The sequence below is a fragment of the Pleurodeles waltl genome, chromosome 6 (genome assembly GCF_031143425.1).
Source record: "Pleurodeles waltl isolate 20211129_DDA chromosome 6, aPleWal1.hap1.20221129, whole genome shotgun sequence".
NCBI lineage: Eukaryota > Metazoa > Chordata > Amphibia > Caudata > Salamandridae > Pleurodeles > Pleurodeles waltl.
Genome location: NC_090445.1, coordinates 1096967919 through 1096982905, shown reverse-complemented (window position 1 = coordinate 1096982905; position 14987 = coordinate 1096967919). Strand labels below are relative to the sequence as shown.

The following is a 14987-nucleotide window of genomic DNA, read 5'->3' as shown; positions in this document are numbered from 1 at the left end:
TGCTCTGGCATTCAGACAGGCCACCAGATATTGTACCATGAGGGATAGGCCCTGCTGTTCCAGTCATGTCCGAAGGCGTTGGGCCTCTTGACAAAGGGTCCACGACACCAGCCCACCCTTCTTGTTGTAGTACCAAATGGCAGTGTTGTTGTGGTGAACACCTACCCCATCTTTCCCTTGATAGAAAGGCTTTTAATGCCAGTTATATTGCATGGACTTCAGCATGTTGATGTGGAGTCCTGTGTACAGAGAATCAAATTCCTCTGATCTCCACCTGGCTGCGCTACATCAGGAAAGGCTGTCACTACTGATAGATCTGGTTGGGAAAGAGAGAGGGTTCTGCCTCTGGCCCAATTGTGATTCATTAACCAACACAGCAGATCTTTCAAAGTTTCCTCCGAGATCCAGACCATGTTGGAGAGATTCCCCTGATGCTGCACCTTCTGGAACTTGAGGTCTCAGTGCAAAGCTTGCATATGCCACCGGGCCACAGTAGGATGCAGGAGGCCACGAGGCCCAGCCACCTCAGTCAGTTTCACCAAAATCTAGGACAAAGGCTGAAACATCTGTATTACAGCCTGTATACCCTGTACTCTTCCCTCAGGAGGATAAGCCCAAAACTGCATCGTGCCCAGAACATCTCTGATGAAAGGGCGCATCTGAGAGGTATTCAGATGGGACTTTGGAACGTTTATAGTGAGCTCCAGTAAATGCAGAAGATTCCCCTTATTTTGGATGTGGGAGTCGGCAGCCTGGGTCGAGCAAGCCTTGAACAGCCAGTCATTGAGATGAGGGAAAACGGATACCACCTGATCTTCACATATGAGCTCGAACCACCGCAATCACCTAGGCGAACACCCACGGTGCATTGGCAAAACCAAAGGGAAGCATGATAAACTGAAAGTGCTTGTGGCCTATCGTGAACCACAAGTAACGTCTGTAGGCAAGCAGGATGGGGATGTGGAAAGAAGTGTCCTGCAAGTACAAAGCTACTATCAGTCTCCACGATCCTGGGCAGACAAAACCTAAGACAGTGTGAGCATTTTGAACTGCTCTTTCTCAATGAAGGGACTAAGGGCTTGTTGGTCTAGACTAGGGAGATGACCCTTGTCCTCTTTGGGCACCAGAAAGTACCAGGAGAATGGATGGGTAGTCTAGAAGGGGAGGGAGCTGTGCTCCCTTGGACGATCTTCAAAACCGGCCTGTCCAAAGTAATGAATTGCAATTGCAATCCTGCTGCCAACGAGGTGAACATGGTGGCAAAGAGGCCGACTAGGAGGGTTTAGAAGGTGCTCCATAGTGAGGATGTGATGAGGGGGGGGGAGGTTGTCCTTACCAGACCGCTGGCCACCTGACCCACAAGGGTAGTGGTTCCCATACTCTCGACCATGCAAAGACTGAGCACCATGCGGTGCATGGCAGCTGGATGGGAATTGATGCGGTTATAAGCCCCTTCCATAGCCAAGAAAGGCGCAAATGGCAGAGTGGGGGAGGCAAGGGGCTGTTGCAAGGCCCAAGGACCTGGCCTGAGCACGAGAATCCTTGAAGCAATTGTGCGCCGAATCTGCCTCATCTCCGAAAAGACCGGTGCCACCGAAAGCCATGTCTGTGAGAGAAGCTTGGACATCCCCGGAAAAGCCATACGTCCTTAGCCAGGCATTGCGCCTCAGGACCACTGATGTAGAAACCGCTCTGCCTTGCGAGTCGGTCATGCCCATTCTGCAATGGATCACGACCTTTGCTGCATTCCTCCTGTCAACAACAGCCTGAGAGAGTGCAGCCCAGGCCTCCTCCAGGACCTGTGGCAGCACTTGCGCAACCGTGTCCCACAGTGTGAGGGATTAAACGGCCCAAACGGCAAATGGTGCTCACAGACCATAAAGTAAGACTGACAGAAGAAAACATCTTCACAAATTAATCCAGCCTCTTGGATTCCCTATCAGGGGGAACGGTAGGGAATGGGAAGTAGAGGCTTGGACCACCAAGCTCTCAGGTGTGGGGTGCTGCATCAGGAATTTTGGGTCCCCAGGTGCAGGACGATGGCGGCAGGCAACCATCTTATTCATAGGGGCCCCTGTGCTGGGTTTGGACCATGTATCCAGAAGGACGTTCTTGAGGGCATCATTTAACAGGAGCACGTGTTCAGAGGTGGAAGCTCCCAGTTGCAGCACCTACATCAAGAGATTAGTCTTGACTGCCACCAAGGGTAGCAAAGGGGAACAAGAGGTCCACAACCTAAGCCACCCTCCTCACCACCAATGCATTGGAGGCTTCCTCCACCCTAGCAACGGCAGTGGTAGAAAGCATACCAGCATCTGGAGATGTGTCCAGTACACTAGCTTCACCCATGTACTCATGCCAGTCCATTTCCTCTTCGTGTGATTGGCGTTCTAAAAGGTCCAGTGTCCACCACCACCCCCCGTCTTCCCCAAGGCCTAGCATAGCAGAATAGGGCTCAGGATCCGACCTAGGAGGCTAAGCTCCTGCTGGTGTCGGACGATGCTCATATGGCTCCGTGGTGGGGATGACAATTGGGATGGCACCACCAGTGGGAGCATCAGCATCAGGATTTGGCATAGAGGAAGGTTGAGATAGAACAACTGGGGAAGGGCTCGGATCTAGGACTGGTTCCCTGAGAGTCCATTGGTGCTGAGGCCCAAGCCGCCGGCACGGAACCTGATGTGGCCCCCACTGACCCCAAGGGGCCCAAAGCCAGTCTGGCAAGGTTGGACTGCCCAAAAATGAGATGCGTGGTTGAGATAGAACAACTGGGGAAGGGCTCGGATCCAGGACTGGTTCCCTGAGAGTCCATTGGTGCGGAGGCCCAAGCCGTCGGCACGGAACCGGATGTGGCCCCCACTGACCCCAAGGGGCCCAAAGGCAGTCTGGCAAGGTTGGACTGCCCAAAAATGAGATGCATGGTCTCATAGAAAGGGACTGCTCCAGCTCCCAGAAACTTGGGGAGGCACAGAGCCGGCCCAGGTTCTGAAGAACAAGGCCTAAAATAACGATGCTCCCTTGATGCCTCTGGAGGCCTGGAACCTGTTGACCTAATCCACAGCCTCTATTTCAAAATGACTGGGAGTCCTGTTGCTGTTGATTTGCTACAGATGCTGCCCCGGGTAATATCTTGTATCAAAGCCTCGTAAAGAGAAGAGCTGTTGCGGGATATGCCCAACAGGTGAAGCTATTCCCAGAGAGCTGGTGGTGGTTTTGCCCTCTTTAAATCTTCGTAAGGACAAGTCTGCCTAGGATTTGAACAGTTAAGGGCTATCAAAGAACATTTCTATAAATGATTGTTGACCATCTGACGGATAACCCATGGAGCGAATCAAGGTGTGGCACAACAGCATCAAGCTGGTCCCGACTGCCGTACTCAGGAAGTTGGTCATGTCCAAGTCAGAACATATATAATATTTCACTGCGTACTGGCCATCTGCATTTCAGAAGTGAGCCGGATGTTCTCTGAGACAGCTGGCAAGAGGGCCACCACTCTTTCCCAGAATGCATGCAAGTAACTCCAGGAGGCAAGAGTGCTGACAAATCTGAGAGCAAAGCTAGCAACGGAAAATGCATGCTTGCCAAAGGCTTCCTTATGCTTAGACTCTGACTAGTGGATGCTTGTACCACCAACCTCTCCACAGTGGGATGTTTAAGAAAGAAATTAGGATCCCAGGAGTGGGTCTATATTGCCATTGTTATCGAATGGCAAGATCCCGGTTTTGCCCAGGTCCCTACTACTAAATCAATGAGGGCTTCATTTTAAGGCAATAAAAAGGTTCTTGGTTGGTTTGTCCTGGGTTGAAAATATTAGTTTTCACCTCGGTTGTCGGAAGAGTGCGATATAACACCTCTGTAGCCCTATATTCACTGTTGCAAAAGAGGCAGACACATCAGTTGCCATAGCTGGGTTTGGGGAGGACAGACCTATGTCTGGGGAGGGGTCCAGCCCACTTGCCTACTGCTAGTGATCAAATAGGTTCCAAACACTTAACAGGCCATCGGACATATTGTTGTATGCATCATCATCAGCATTGTGGTGAGGAGCATACTTTTCTGGGTTTGAATGGGTGCATTATTGTGGTCTGCATTGGGGGATGGGCTTCAGAATCCGATAAGACTATCAGCTCAGATTCCAGTGGAGCCAATGTTGGATTTGTGGTTGCAGCGCCAGAGCCAGACGTTGTACCAGGTCCGGAGTCTGTGGTGCTGTAATGGAGGAAGGGGCCACCCTCTGATCGTATTTGCATCAGACACAATAACATCAGTGATGGATTTGACAGCAGTAACCCAACTAAAATCTTCCTCTGCTCTTTGGGTCCTGAAGGCATGCTAGAGGGACCCTTTGGGGTACCAAATATGGAGTCAAAGCCCTTATTTCAGCTCTTGGAGCAGTTGTGGCATCGCCAATGGCCCGGGAACATCGAGGAACATCAGGGTCAGCTGCAGAACCTGTACCTAAGCAAGGGAACGACTCAACGTTCCCAGGGTGTTATGGGATTTCGAATGGTGGGAGTGGCCCATGTTGGGACCTGTTGTGTTTTTTTGTTAACTTTTGACTTACCAAATCTGTGCAGCTTTGATGCACAACCATCCATGAGAGCAGCATTGGGAACAATAGCGCATCCCTGCCCTCAACTTTAACCCAGATCACTTCAACTTCTTACAAAGTTTGGCAACGGGAAGTTTTGCTTTGTGGTCACAGATAGCCTTGCAATTATCTTGCGGCAGCACTCGCACAACGCTGAGTCTTGTTTAGATCCCAGACTCCAAAGACAGGTGTCATGGGTGTCAGTGACCGTCTCAACACAGCTTGAACTCTGCTTTTTTAAGGAGGGAGACAGGTCCTCAGGCTCTTGTTTGGGGGGGAAAAAAATTCTGATAGAATGACCAGATTAGTCAAGCTCAAGATCTGCATTATAAGGTGTGGAACGAAATGATCAGACCTCAGCGCACTGAAGTGGCATACATATGGGGACTCAGACATCACATCCAGGTCGATATGGATCTGACCCAGAGCCACACAATGCTACCTGCAGACGTAAGAAGAAATTGGTAGCAAAGTGTCCAGATTCATTCTGATGGATGGGGAATTAATATTTACAAGTTGAGGAATATGCAGTATAGAAGTCTACCAGAGCGACTGTTTCAATCTCATCTGAAATTTTCTGGAAAACACTGACGGCAAAGGGATTCAGAGGATGGCCACATTTGATGTACAAAATAAGACTTAATGTAGAGTCCACAAATAAAGAAAAGTAGGAATGACGTTCCAATCTAGACTCACAAGGAAGAACTGACAAGTTGATGTAAGAAGAGAAAATGAAGTTCAACAGGAAGTAATGTACTGCAAAAAGTTGCAATTTCATCAGGAAAGTAATGGTATAAGTTAACACAAAATGATTGAGAGGGTTCAGTTAAGAATATTTCTACTAGTAGGGCTGGCCAGGGAGTGATCAATTTTAAATATTTCTATGGTATTGTTCAAAGCGGACTGACCTAGTAACATCATATTTGGCTCTACTAGCTCAGTTATCTTTTTAGAGCCTCATAAGATATCAGCGTATTGTAGACTTCTAGCTAGAGAACAATATCAGAGCCATCATCTCTTCACTTGTTTAGAATGGAATTAAGGACAAAAAAAATGTCTTGACCTAGCAAGGAGGCAAAGAGTGGGTGATGATGGCCTCTACCTGGTTTGAAAGGTTTTAAGAGTTGGAGATACAAGAATTAATCAGCTTTACTGCTTCTGTGATAGGCAGACAGAGAGGTAGAGTTGTATACAGCAATCGTCTATATCTAGTGGATTAAGCTTGGTCCAGGGTCTTCTGTCAGTCGGACCAACAGAAGAAAAGGAGAAAGGATCCGGAAAGCATGGAAGGAGCCAACTAAGTGTAATGATGTAGTAATCCACACCAGGATATCCTCCACGTGATAGTGCACTTCATAAATCTGCATAACATCCATCAAATTCAACAGGGCCAATCCATGAATACCTTCTGAAGAATTATACTAATCCTTAAAGTTCCAGAGGCATCACTGCTTAAAGACATTGTTTGATATGGAAACTAGCAGTTCTACAAGTAGCCCAGAACCTGTATGTGCCTCTGCTATCTAAACATTTACATCATGACCAACTTTCATGGCGATGCAAGCCAATAATTTGGGTTCACCCTGCTCTTCTTGCTAACAAACTATGGGTTTTAAATCAATTTCAAATACCAGCAGGGATATTTCAGGACAGAACATGTGTTACCAAACACTATATTTAAAAAATAAAAAGTTATTCACCGACTCCCCCTGAACTTTGTTAAATGCACCCTGTCACAGACAACCAGCCCGGCAATTAAACTTTCCCTTTAAGCCAGCCATTTAGCAACCTAAAATATTATGTTTTCTTGGAGTTGAAATATTAATTTCCTTTTTTCAATAGAAGATGGAAATTAGTTTGTTATTTGTTACAGTTGGCATACTGCAAATTGCCTTTGTTCAAACCACCATGATCCCCACACCTCTAGAGACAAAAGTTATGACAGAGTGGGCAGATCACATGAAATGTGATGCACGTAGATATTGTGGCTGACACCTTTGTTCAATCAGTCAGGACTGTAAACACTTTAGATGTAAAAGAACTGAGAACCATGTGTTTATGATAACTCCTGATCCTACCCTCATAGGAAAACATTGCTCAAAGACCATAAAGTTATTTTGAGTCTACTGCCACGTAGTTCATGACACTGGGAAATTCTGCCAAACGGGTTGTAACACACTGGCTTTCTCTTTACTGTGCAGTGACAAGAAACCTTGCTTTAGTGGACTGCTGCGTTTAGATGTTAAATGTATACTAGGAAGTGAAACCTCTGCCAGGCACTGTCAACACTGTAAAAAGTGAAAAGTATTAAAATTACTACGAAATGTGTCACATTATGCCACATAATTTCTCTACCCTCAGGTATCGTTTAGCGTACACTGCTGCATCATTTGTTCCTACCCTGCCACATGATTTCCGAGGCCCTGTTTATAGTGTAATCACTACCAATGTGTTGGAAGGTGCTGCAGCTAGAACATTGTGGCTTGCTGTCCACCATCTTAACTGCCTACATTGCCCACAGACAAATACCGTACAAAAAATAAATAAATAAAATCGACAGCTTAGATCGGAAGTTCAATTACTGTGTCTATTGTTTACTATTTCCTTCTATAATATACCTTAACTATTCAAAATAGCATTTCACATGTATTCGAGTGCACAAAAAGATTAACTGGGCTATCCAAGTAAAGAGAAAATGCCTGATCACCAGGGGTAAGCTGCTATCCAGTAACCATCGCCAGCCAGAAGGCCTTGAAAAAAGCCTCCCAATTAACAAACTGCAACACAATTACTTTACCAAACCACTGAAGATTAAAAGTGAAATTGCCTACCTTCCACAAAGTCATTTTCGTTGTACACCTGCTTCTCCCCACCAGCCACGATGCCTCCATTTTGCCCTTCATCATCCTCATCTGGGTTGTTCACAACCTCGAGGCCTGCTTCAATTGCTTCCACCAGCTCGTCCCGCTTGTCCTTTCTGATGGGCTTCTCTTCAGGATGCCGTGTGAGTCCCATTTCTAACTGGTACACCTTGGTTGAGGTAAAGCTTTCAAAAGGTACCACACTGTACTCGCTAGTTAGCTTAGCTCCACTGGACACCTCTGCCTTGTCAATCTGGGAATGGAGGAACTCCAGAAGATCATTAGGAGTTTGTTCCTTCAATCCTTGATGCCCAACCCCATTGACACTCGGGTCCTTTGTGTTTTGTACTAACTTGAGCTTCTCATTCATTTCTTGCAGTTCCTGCTTGAGCTGGGCAATCTGCCGCTTGAGGCTGGTGGCCCGACTTTGGTAGTGTTCTTCTTGCTCCTGAAGGAGGGCTTGGTAATACTCCTTGCCATAGGTCTCGGCTGCCAGTCCAGGAAGGGAAGCATTGCCATCTGTCGGTGGTGCACACTCCAAGAGATACATCAACAGCATTAAGCTGAAGACCAGGGCAAGACCCACCAACAACCAACGGGTCTTAGCTTGAAGTATCAGACCCCTCCTGGGCATTCTCAGGAACACACAAGGAGTCAATCCCAAAATTCCTCTAGCAGTCCTCGGTATGCAGCGGGCGTCCCTCCAGCACTCAACAGCATGACATTAGCCTGCACCAACTAACTTCATCCTGATGCAGCCCTCATTAAGAAGCATACTCTCAATATGTCCATGTAAGCATTTTAACCAATATGGTTTCTAGAAACAGCAGTTGCATACTTTCATGATGTGGGAACATGCTGGAAAATATCCAAAAGTATAAAAAAGTTACAAGAAAAAATCTTCTGGTTTCCAAGCTCAGCAGCGACTTGTACAAAGCTACATTTTTTTCAACTCTTAAAACGTGTGCCCGACTTTAGATTTTTCCAATGCAATATTGAAGAGAGACATCCGCGAATGTCCAACTTCTTTCTGCCTACGGCTTGGAGCTTTTCTTCGTCCAGATGGGCCCTGTCTTTGCCGGTGTTCTGTTCATTCCTATCAGACAGCAGAAAGGCCGGGAATAAGCATAGACGGCTGGACCTGGAAACAAATGGAGAATCCGCGTTAGAACGGTAAGGAACTTTGACATCTGTAAAACGCATAAAGGAAATGGAAACGTTCAAAATTTCCCAAATTCAGCCAGGCGTGCAATGGTAAAGTCAGAGATTGTTAGACATAACTGCACACCCAGTAACAGAGACTGGCAGGGGTGAGGAACAGACTTCATTTTTATATCGGAACCTAAGTGTATTTTCCTTTGTGCATATTTAGTTGTGTGTAAAACAATAAGACCACGCTGTGTAAGATGTAACAAATTTGCATTGGATCGTGGAATACAACTATCAAGATACGTTTGGAGGATGGTGTAGTACTTTTTAAAAAATTTAATTCACCTTAAACTGTATGAATTGATTTTCTTTAGGTATCTGAGTGAATGACCCCCCTACTATTATTTGGTCAAGGGTGAGGGGGGAGGGGTGTTAATGCTGAATACGGAAGGATTCATGCACGCCTCTTTGTCACTGCTATATACATGCAACTGTATTGAGGGGTAAGGCAGGGTGTTCTTCTGAGCATGTTTAATTCGGACGTATTGTTCTTATATGGCGTTTAATCAGGCATTCAGTGACATACAAGTACACACATAAGTGTAAACAAAAAAGTAAACTATTAGGGAGGGAAATGCTTGGTAAGACCAGAAACACCCTCAGAGATTCCAACAATGAGATTAAAAAATGAAGCAGTTAAAATAAATACCATAGGTATATATCCACGATGGTTTTACCTCAAGCAAATTAGGTAGAGTCAATCAGTGCACGCTAAAAATAAATAATAATTACAATCTTGCCCGATGGAATACATGAAGATAAGTGAATGTTAGACTAAAGCGTGGTCAACAAAAGTACAAATATAGCACCCCCCCAACCCTCCCGAGTCACTAATGCAACTTAAATTAGGAGCTTCAAAAATCGATAAACTATTGGCTTAGAAGTCTGTCCAAATCTGCAGAACAAAAATAAGAGCACATCTGTGGAAATATTTTTTGTGCCCGAGAGAGGGTCTGGGGAATAGAAGTGGCAGAGATGAAAGCTAAATAAATAAATATCTAAATAAATTATTTGTTTCTTCACCTGGGAATTCAGACACAAATACAAATAAAGTTTTGGGTAATCTAAAACATTTCAAAGGTTTGCAAAACATTTTTACTAAATGTTCAGAATCTAACACGAACCAGGAAATGTTTAACCCAGATCAAGTGAATGCATGGGTTGGCACCATAAATCAGGATGCGAATTTCAAACACGTGGTACGTGGAGGCGGTGTACATTTTTGCGTTTCCTTTGGATGATTTTCCCTCATTTCCACACAAGCAGCTACACATTTTTCCATACTTTTCATATCTTGTAAAGATGAATTCAACATCGTTATGCCCCTACACAAGCGCACCGTTCGCAGATTCTGGAAGTAGGAAAGGTAGGGTTCTGTCCAGGCAGTTTATGGGGGACGCTACACTGCCTGATCCTGCATGGCAAATATTACGTGAAATGCACCAACCACTTTTTGAGCTGCACCACAGTGAAAATATGCACGACAGGACAAACAGGGACTTTCGTACCTACAGCGCTCGACGGTGTGTTTATCTAAGGACGTCTAATGTGGTGCCACTGGCTCATCCTGCCATTACCCGCCCCCTTGGTAAACACACGCTGCTTATATGTTTTTTTGACATGGAGGGTGGCAGGGCTGTAATTCGGAACGAAGCTTTATTTTAACAAATTACATGGCAAAGTGAACATCTGCCCTTATGCCAGTAATCGTTGCTTACTGTATATTTTGTGGCCTGTCTGTTTGTTATTGGTCTTTCTTAGCCGCCACCACCCCCCCTCCCCCCCCCCCCCGAACAACTACTACGTCTGCCACTTATGTAGCCTCGTGATGAGCTTTCGCCCTGCATCGGCCATGCTCATCAGAATCCTAAATGGCGCCTTTGTGCCAAGATAGAAGCGTTTCCCGGAGATTCGTTGACCGAGAGGTCTGCGATTCCCACGAGACGAGGTTGTGTGGAGGTGGGGCTGCGTTACAGAATACCCTTCTTCCTGCGACAAAGAACTAGCACACTGGCTAGAAGCTAACGTGAAGTTCATAAACCCAAGCTTTGGAACATTATTTATCCATCAAATAACCTGATGCGGAGTCATTTTTTTTAGGTGGAGCATAGCAGCGCTTTTCCGACTTGTTTGATATGTATCTGGGCTTTTAAGAACGCCCACCTCACGCCCATCACTACCACACATTCGTGGGCTTACCCTTAAAAAATCCTTTAATGACACTGGTAAATGGTTTACGTTTGTCCCTCCTTGGGGAGGTTTTGTTACCGCCTTGGCCATCGCCACTATTACATGGCTAATTACACTTTAGCGATAAGTTTGACTGCGAGCAAACTTTTTTCCTTTTGTGTCTCGCGTCACGCTGATGATCAGTGTCCATGGCGCTGTGAATCTGCTTGCTTATGTGAAACTGTTTTAATTTTAATTTTCAATTATTGGGCAAAAAACGCCCGGTTAGGAGTTTACAACCCTTACAGTTCTAACTCAAGCAAATGAGAGACCCATTACATTGCAAATTATTGTTTTAATATACTATTGTAGGAAAGAACCATCTTTTTGGCATGTTACCCCCAATTTCTGCCTGATGGCAGTGTGTTTTGACTGTCACTGAGATCCTGCTAGCCAGGACCCCAGTGCTTATGATTTATGGCCTGCTTGTCAGTATGTTTCACCGTTTTTGAAAGTATGCTTGGATAGGACACTGGAGTCCTGCTAACCAGGACCCCAGTGGTTATCCTCTCTCCGTTTCCAAATTGATCACTATATAATTGTAACCTTGTATTTAATCCAAATTGGCATACTGGTCACCCCTTACAAGTCCCTAGTATATGGTACTTAGGTACCAAGGGCACTGGGGTTTCAGGGGATCCCTATGGGCTGCAGTATTACTTTTGCCACCCATAAGGAGCCCATGCAAAAGCTTCTGCAGGACTGCCATTGCAGCCTGTGTGAAATGGTGCATGCACCCTTTCACAGCACCAGCTCACTTATAAGTCACCTATATGTCAGGCCTTCCAACCCTGAAGGCTGGGTGCAAAATACCTGTGCGTGAGGGCACCCCTGCACTAGCAAAGGTGCCCCCATATCGTCCAGGACCATTTTCCTGGACATCATGAGTGTGGGGATGCCATTTTAAGCGTGCAATAGACATAGGTCAATACCTATGTCCTGCTTCACAATGGTAACCCTGAATATGGCAATGTAAGGTGTCTAACAACTGGGAATTGTACCCTAATACTGATTCCAGTATTGGTTGCACAATCCCATGCACTCTGGGGGCTGCACAGTGGACCCCCAGTACTACCATACCAGCCTTCTGAGGTTTTCCAGGCAGCCCCAGCTGCTGCCACTTCAGACAGGTTTCTGCCCTCCTGTTGCTTGAGCAGCTCAAGCCCTGGAAGGCATAACAAATGATTTCCTTTGGGAGAGGGGTGTTACAACCTCTCCCTTTGGAAATAGGTGTTACAGGTATGGGAGGAGTAGCCTCCCAGAGCCTCTGGAAATGCTTTGAAGGGCCGAGATGGTGCCCTCCTTGCATAATCCAGTCTATACCAGTGCAGGGACACACACCCCTCGCCCCGCCCCCACCCACCCCCAGTCCCTGCTCTGGCACAAAAATGGACAAAGGAAAGGGGGAGCAACAACTCTCCTGTCCAACACCACCCCAGGGGTGGTGCCCAGTGCTCCTCCAGAGTGTCCCTGGGTTTTGACATCTTGGATTCTAAGGAGGTGGGACACTCTGGGAGCATCAGAGTGGCCAGTGGCAGAAGGTGACGTCAGAGCCCTCCCCTGATATGTGTTTACCTGGTTAGGTGACAATCCCTCTTTCAGGGCTATTTAGGGTCTCTTCTCTGGAGGTTTCTTCAGATTCGGATTGCAAGACTCCACTAGGAATCCTCTGCATCCTTTACTTCATCTTCTACTGGCGGAACCGCAGCTGAATCCTCTAGGACCTCTACAAACTGCAACAAAGAAGCAAAGATGACTTGTGCTACATTGTATCCTCAGCTCCTGCCAGCAACTGCAACTGTTTACAGGTCATGCATCCTCTGATGACTGCCTGTCTTCCTGCACCAGAAGAACTGAAGGAATCTCCCGTGGAGTGAGGGAGTCACTTCTCTGCTTCAGCAGGCATCTCTCTGCAGCGACGACTGGTGGCATGGGTCCCTTCTCCTGATGACAAGCATGGATCCAGCAACACGTGTGGTGGACTAAAGTGACCCCGACAGTCCCAAGGTCCAGCTGTCCAACTTTGGAGGAGGTAAGTGCTTGCCTTCCCATGCAAGAGTACCCCCATGCACTGCGTGACTTGCAGTTGCCAAGCCTTGCCTGCAACCTTCCATGAAGTTCTTTGTGCACAGCACAGCTTAGGCCCCCAGCACTCCATCCTGCGACGCACAGCTTCCTGAGTGGTTCTCTGGCGGCGTGGGATCCCTTTGTGTTGTGCTGCATGGGCCTCCATTTGCACCTTCTTTGTCCCCATGCTGTGGGACTCCTGTGCATCAACCAGGAACCCGCATCTGTCTTCTTGGGTGCATAATTGACTGTTTTCTCACATGTGGTTGGTCTTTTGCACCTTTCCTTTGGTTAGCAGGGACTCCTGTTTTCCCTGGACTCTTCAGTGCTTCTTTGACTTGGTCCCCTCGTTCCACAGGTCTTCAGATCCGGGAATCCATTGTTGGTGCCTTGCAGTCTTTTCTGGTTCTTGCATAATCTTCTATCACGACTTCTTGTGTGTTTCTGGAAACTTACTGTGATTTACTCCTGTTTTCCTGGGCTCTGGGTTGGGGTCTATTACTTACCTGTGGTGTTTTTACACTCCCAGCGCCCCTCTACACTTGCCTAGGTGAGTCACCAACATTCACATTCCACTATTTTAGTATATGGTTTGTGTTTCTCCCCCCCCCCCCCCCCCCCAAGACCCACTGCAATCTATTATGATTTTCAATATTTGCACTGTTTTCCGACTGTGTACTTACCTGTTTTTGGATACTAGTGTATATATTATGTATATTACCTCCTAAGGGAGTATAGTCTCTAGTGTATTTTTGGCATTTGTGTCACCAAAATAAAGCACCTTTATTTTTGGAACACTGAGTATTTTTTTTTCATGTTTGTGAAGACTGTGTGACTATAGTGGTATTGCAAGAGCTTTGCATGTCTCCTAGTGCAGCTTTGGCTGCTCAGCTACACCTAGACAGCCTGGCTTCTAGACACAGACTACATTTCACTAATAAGGGATAACTGGACCTGGTATGAGGTATAAGTACCTTTGGTACCCACTACAAACCAGGCCAGCCTCCTACAACTACCTCTACTATGAAAAAGGTGCCTAAAGAATCTGTGCTACAGTCAGTGTAATACTTTCTTTAACCTCTTCACATGGTTTAGGTGTGCGTTTCATTATGACAGATGCGTTAGTCGGTGAAAGACTTAGGCATAACTGGTGTACTACCATGTGAAAAATTAGGCATTTTTATTAAATTAATTTAAAAGGGAAATTATTTACATAGTCTGGTCTTATGCTGAAAAACAGAAATTGTTTCAATCCTGTGACTAACTAAGTTGGACACCTAACAAGCACACTGTGAAAATCCTGGGCCATAGTAGAGGACCCTGCATGACGCTACGAGGAGCATTAGCAAGCTCCGAAAATAAGACCCATCAGCGACCTGTTCCCATCTTTCTTGCTGGACAGAGGTTCTGAGGCAAAATAAGCATCACTAAAGCCGATAGGTCTTCCCTATGGGACTTTTTGGCTGTGCTAATGATTTTAGCCATGCTGCATAGCATCCCCGATGCACTGAAGAATGACTAAAAAAAGAAAAAAAATAAAAAAATAATCCTGCTATATTCTGTAGGCACGCGTGCACTGAGCATGCATGCATTAGCACTTTTTAGGTTTCACCTGCACAAATGCGTGCTGTGCTTGCAAAATCTTTAGTAGAAAAAAGAAAGGAAAAAAAAACAACGTAAAAAGGGGCAAAGACACCGCCCCTTACTTACCTGAATTTATGATTGGCTTGGTTCAACATCACTCTTATTTACGTGCTTCTGAGTGGCCAGCAAGTCATCATCTTCACTTCCTGCTGTCTTTCCTGCAGTTCATGCTGTCAGGTTGCCTCACGACCAAGTACTCCTTCAGTTCACCATTGGAAACTGGCTAGTGTCCTTCCTCTGCTGAAGGTACTTCTTTCTCCGCTGCCGTCTTCTTTATCCGCTGCCGTCTTCTCTGTCTTCTTTCTTCTTCACCGCATGCAGGAACAAATTTGGCATCCGCTCAGCATAATGTTCTCCTGTCTGTGCAATGTCTGTTAAGCGCTTGT

General features: G+C 46.2%; 1 protein-coding gene across 2 annotated transcripts in view; it reads right to left on the bottom strand.

Moving 5' to 3' along the window:
- Window positions 1-14987, bottom strand: part of CSGALNACT2 (chondroitin sulfate N-acetylgalactosaminyltransferase 2) — a 315984-nt gene that overhangs the window by 214493 nt on the left and 86504 nt on the right. The window contains exon 2 of one of the 2 annotated variants that reach the window (XM_069240198.1): window positions 7423-8593. In XM_069240198.1, coding sequence (XP_069096299.1) covers window positions 7423-8086 — 664 coding nt within the window. In that variant the 5' untranslated portion in view covers window positions 8087-8593. Of the gene's footprint in view, window positions 1-7422; window positions 8594-14987 lie in introns of those variants that run through there. The other variant, XM_069240199.1, reaches the window with a different exon arrangement.